Source organism: Halyomorpha halys, unplaced genomic scaffold (assembly GCF_000696795.3).
Source record: "Halyomorpha halys isolate HHAL.00 unplaced genomic scaffold, Hhal_1.1 Scaffold421.1, whole genome shotgun sequence".
NCBI classification, from domain to species: Eukaryota; Metazoa; Arthropoda; class Insecta; order Hemiptera; family Pentatomidae; genus Halyomorpha; species Halyomorpha halys.
Window position 1 is genome coordinate 1,556,532 of NW_027109834.1, and position 5,247 is coordinate 1,561,778.

The 5,247-nt window shown below is 27.4% G+C and overlaps 1 protein-coding gene across 1 annotated transcript in view; it reads left to right on the forward strand.

Annotated features, from left to right (window-relative positions):
• Nucleotides 1–5,247, forward strand: part of LOC106692216 (phosphatidylinositol-binding clathrin assembly protein unc-11) — a 25,569-nt gene that overhangs the window by 2,693 nt on the left and 17,629 nt on the right. Inside the window, exons 2-4 of the mRNA XM_067048005.1 lie at nucleotides 212–354; nucleotides 1,451–1,526; nucleotides 4,742–4,844. Of these exons, the coding sequence (XP_066904106.1) occupies nucleotides 212–354; nucleotides 1,451–1,526; nucleotides 4,742–4,844 (322 nt within the window). The remainder of the gene's footprint in view (nucleotides 1–211; nucleotides 355–1,450; nucleotides 1,527–4,741; nucleotides 4,845–5,247) is intronic.

Sequence of the window (5,247 nt, forward strand, 5' to 3'; positions counted from 1 at the left end):
CACGTAGGGGTGCATAATTTATATTTAATTTCAGGGCATTGGACCATTCAGAGCCCGTAAGTATTTGTTTATCGTATATAAACTTAAAAACTTTAAAAACTCTAAAAACTAATTTTAGTAATAATACCTAAGTGTTTTGTCATTATTATAACTTAATTTTGTGGTTTGTTTTGTATTTCAATGATATTAATATTGATGTAATGTTTTCCAGACCTCATTCATTGCACAAATGAGCCCAATGTGTCGATACCACAGCTGGCGAATCTCCTCATCGAAAGGACACAAAACACCAACTGGGTCGTTGTATTCAAAGCCCTTATTACAGTACATCATCTCATGTGCTATGGAAATGAGGTATTTATTGCTTTAGACTTTTAACCTAATGTTTGAATAAATAATTTATGTAGGATATTTAGAAAAGTGATTTTTTTCATTTCCAGAACATTCCTTTTAATTTTTTTATTTTCACATTTTTCTTAAAATGATTAACATGAACTGAGTTCCAGTGATTTAAAAATTAAATAGCTTCAAATGTTAATCTTTTTCTCTAGATCGAACTTTTTCAGAGATTTCAAAGTATATGCTACAATTAAATATTTATCTATTGAATCGTGGATAAATATATAAGCCACAATCTCTGAAGAAATCTTTTTTAACCAAGAGCAGAACATTAGAACATTGACTTCCTTACTAGAAAAATCTCGTAGAGAAATTGAAGAAGTTCATAAAATTCAAAAGTTTTCATTTGTAGTTTGAAATATATTTATACTAACCATTTGTATTACAATAGTTTTCAGTAATAATTAGATAATTTACATTTAATTTTTAGTATTGACCTATTTAAATATTTCATTGTATCCCATGGATGGCCAATGATAGAAGTGATATTAAAAGAAGAGTGTAAGAAGTAACAATTTAGTGTATAAATTAATTAGCAATAATAGTACAAATTTAATCTTTGAGTATAAGCCAAATATTTCTGACTAATTTATAATTATCCATTTTGATATCAAGTATACACAATCTTCAAGGTTTAAATATTGAATTTTTTTGGTACCCATGACCAATAAGTGACCTATATTCTCTTTTTTGAATCTCCTTAGTGTTATATTTTACATAAAAAAAGTATATTATTTTCTCTGAGGCTCCACGTTATTAACTGATAGGGAATTAAAACTTATTAGAAGATTTATTCAGAAGAAGCATATCTTGACCTACAAATAAAACTGGAGATGTGTATTTGTAAAACTGTGTATTTTTTATTAATAATATCTAGAAAAGAAAAATTGGCAGTTCATGTGGTATAATAAGATAGTTATCAATTTTGATCTTTTTGAATTGTAGATTGTTCAAGATGTTATGAATTCCTAGAATTTAGGAAAAATAAATAATTTTATCTTTTCATCCTATTAATCTATTAGTTATTCATTCTTGATCTATCTTGTTTCAGAGGTTTACACAGTACCTCGCTTCGAGTAACAGCACATTTCAGCTCAGTAATTTCTTGGACAAGAGCGGAGTTCAAGGTATTTTGATTTTAATTTATCGATTGAACATTGACTACTTAATTACATTTTGTTCCTTTTGTAGTAATTAACAATTTATCTGTAATATTGTAAATAACCTATTTTGGGTTGATTACTTTTTTGTTTTTAATGATTCAATTTTCAATGTATGATTTTTCATTAATAAAAATAATACTAGTGTTTTAATTGTAATTAATAATTGATTTTTTTTTGGTTTTCAATGTATTCCCTGGGACTCGTAGGAGCTAGAGTCGGTAAGTTTAACTCTAAGAGAGAAATATTATAATTGCTTTGGTGAGGTTTTATCATTGCCTTTCTTGTCACACTGAGCTTATGTTATGAATTTGTCATACAGAATTGACATGTTTTTACCTAGCCTTTTTTTGACATTCATCTGGTGTAAAATACATCTATTTATTATTTACCTGTTTTATTAATAGCATGCTTGTACGTATAATTATTTATTTTGTTTATAATCTCTGTCTCTTCTGTCTGTTCAACGTTGTAAATTTTCTTTTCATCTGTTGTTGAGTTGACGTCTTGAAAAAATAGTATTTTGTGCCTTGCTATATGTTTCTTATTCTATGGTTACTCTTTGTTATTTATTTTTATTAATTCTGAAGTCAGAATAATTAAACTACTTACTGGATTGTAATTTTCTGAGTTTGTATTGACATATGGATGTCAAAGTAGAATTTCCTGACATTGACATGAGAACTGTTCTTACTGTTATCTCCCTGTCTAGAAATGAAAATATAACTTTTTACATTAGGATTTTGAGGTAAAAAAAACTTCCTTTAGAATATTAACAATATTTATTTGTACAACTTTTCGGGTTTCTCCATCTTTAAGTACTTACATTCCTTATTGTTAAGTTTATCTATTTTTTGAAATTTTGTCTTATGGTTACTTCATTTAAAATTATTACAAAACTATAATTGTGATGAAAATATTATTATTTTATGTTGCGGAACAAAAAAAAAATCAAGATTTTTTTACCAACAATGAAAGATGAAATCATTAATAAAATTTAAGTTATTGATGATTCGGTATGATAATGCAGTAATATTAAAAGAAAATACAGGAAATCATAATATTTTCTGTTCGAAACATTGATCAAACTTGCTCAATTCTTTTTTATTTAGTTTTAACATTTTACAGACTTCAAGATTTACAGGAAACTTTACTTAAGAAAAATAATATTGCTGGGAGGTTTTGGAATTTGGGTTGTGAAATTATATCTGTTAATGGTAGAGTTTTTGATATATATCTCCATCAAACTGATGTAACATAATATCAGCAGCCATTTTGTATTTAAAACGAGCAAAGTATGAATCATACTTTATATCATACTAAGCCTATACACATTTTTTTTTTTTTAATCTCTTTCAACAAGGAAAATAAATTGGACTAAGAATTATAATGACCTTTATGTATATCACCCATGATTTATTTCATATGGTAGGATTTCCAAAAAAAAAAACTTAAATCTTTTTAGCAACTAAAATTACCAACTTAAGTGTACAAATAGCATGGATTTATTGTTTTCCTATAATCACAGCCCTCTTTGTATATGAGTTCCTTATTCCTCCTATTTCTCCTTAATAAATTGAAAAGTAATGTTTACTTTATTCGTTAATATCATTCACTAAATTGTAATGTAAAGTAATTAATAAATACCTTTGAAAAATAATTAATTCACTTTCCAAATCTATTACAATTTGATCCTTGTTGATTGTTATATCTACACGTGCATCACACACATTCTATTTTATAGTGGGAGTTGGCTAGTCAGGCACAAGTTGGGCCTTTTTTACCTTTGATTTAATTCGAGATTATAAGAGGTCACTACCATTTTCTGTCTTTAGACCGCCATGATTTGTTTCATGGTACTGCTATGCACTTTATATTAATTGAACCACATTCTTATTAACCAGGTGTTCTTGTGCCCTCCATAGCTATAATATGCTGTCCTGTCACTGTTCCTGTTTTGTTTTTATCTTACTTGGTTTGTTTTACTATATATGTTCATTATCGCTAGCTCAATTTTTTGATAACCCAGTCTGATATAAATTTTTATGTTTTTTGTTCATTAAAATTAAAATTTACTGTTTAAACAACAATACAATACTTCTTGGCCATTGAAAGTTAAGATTTTGGATTTTGTGTGTCCAGTAGTATAATAATAACGTTCTGATATTCCTAAACAAACAGAGAATTCAGATCATTCCTGAAAAGTTTACATATGATTGGAAGCTTAGGAGTTGAAGGTATAGGTGTTACTTTACTGTTTATTTAGGTATGGGTAAAGAGTGTCAAGAGTTGGCATGGGTTATAAAAGAGTATCCCAAAGATAGCATTTCTTTGACTGAGTATTAAGTTCTGATGGAATGGCAGGAAATAGAGATTTATTTTGTTTCTTAGGGATTAGATGAAAATGTAACTTTAGCTCTTAGGGATTGAATCAGTAAGTAACTGAGAAGTTGCTGCATCAAAGATTATGATAGAGCCATCTAAACTCAGTGTACCAACCAGAGATGCCTACGTAGCTTGAAAATTAAATAAAGTTAATCATTAGTTGCTTCTATTTTATATACTATACATTAATAAAACAAATAATTAGTTGCTTCAATTGTATATCCATGTCTAAAGTGTTGGAAATTAATCATAGCTTTTTTTTTTTTATAACTATGAAAATGATCGTATATCCCCACTCTGGTGCTTAAGTTAGCCTTCTTATTAGTCATTTTATTACGTATAAGCTGCAGTTCGAAGTCCATGCTTATGCTTATTCTTTATCCTTTTTTTAATGTTAGTTAATTATTACCTGATGCACAATAGAATCATAAAATAGGATTGGTGTTACAGTATATGTGAAAGTCCAGTTTTATATATCCTATTATCAGTTAAAATGTTATGTGTAAATATACCTGAAAAAATTCCCTATAAAAGATGTACATTACTACTCGTGCACTAAATGTATTATATAAGTCGACTGTCTTTTTGTCTAAACTGAAAAGCAGCTTGCTTTGCTTTTTTGCTATCAAAATCATGTCTCTTGAATTTATGTTGGGTATGTTACTTGTCTTGCTTTTCTTTTACTTTTTTTCGTTGTTGTAAATATGTTTATGGTAAAAATTTGCTTATGAATGCCCTACTAGTTGGTTTAACTTTTCTTATAGATATTTTATTAAAATTAGTTATTTTATTTTCAGGATATGATATGTCTCCCTTTATACGCAGGTATGCCAAATACCTGAATGAGAAAGCTATGTCCTATAGGACTGTTGCATTTGACTTCTGCAAAGTCAAGAGAGGGTATGTGAAACTAAGTTAATTATTTTTATTAATTATCTTGCATTTATTTGTTGGTGATGGGCTTTTTATTTTATTGGCTCTTATTCAATAACTATTAATTATTTAATATAAATTTACTTTTGAAAATTTTAGTACAATGAACATTAACTTTATTATGTGACTATTGTGTTCCAAGAATCAATATATATAACATGGTGGATGTAAATCAAATTCTGAGGTTTAGATAACTGATAATGTAACTTGAATATGAATTTTTAATGTCTTGTTATAAAAATTAGCTTTATATTTTAAATAACATAATAATAAATGTGTAATAAATTTAAAGTTTAAGTATGGAAATTCTCCCAGTGGAAATTCTCGATCATTATAATGATATTAAAGCCAAACAAGCCATCTCATTTAC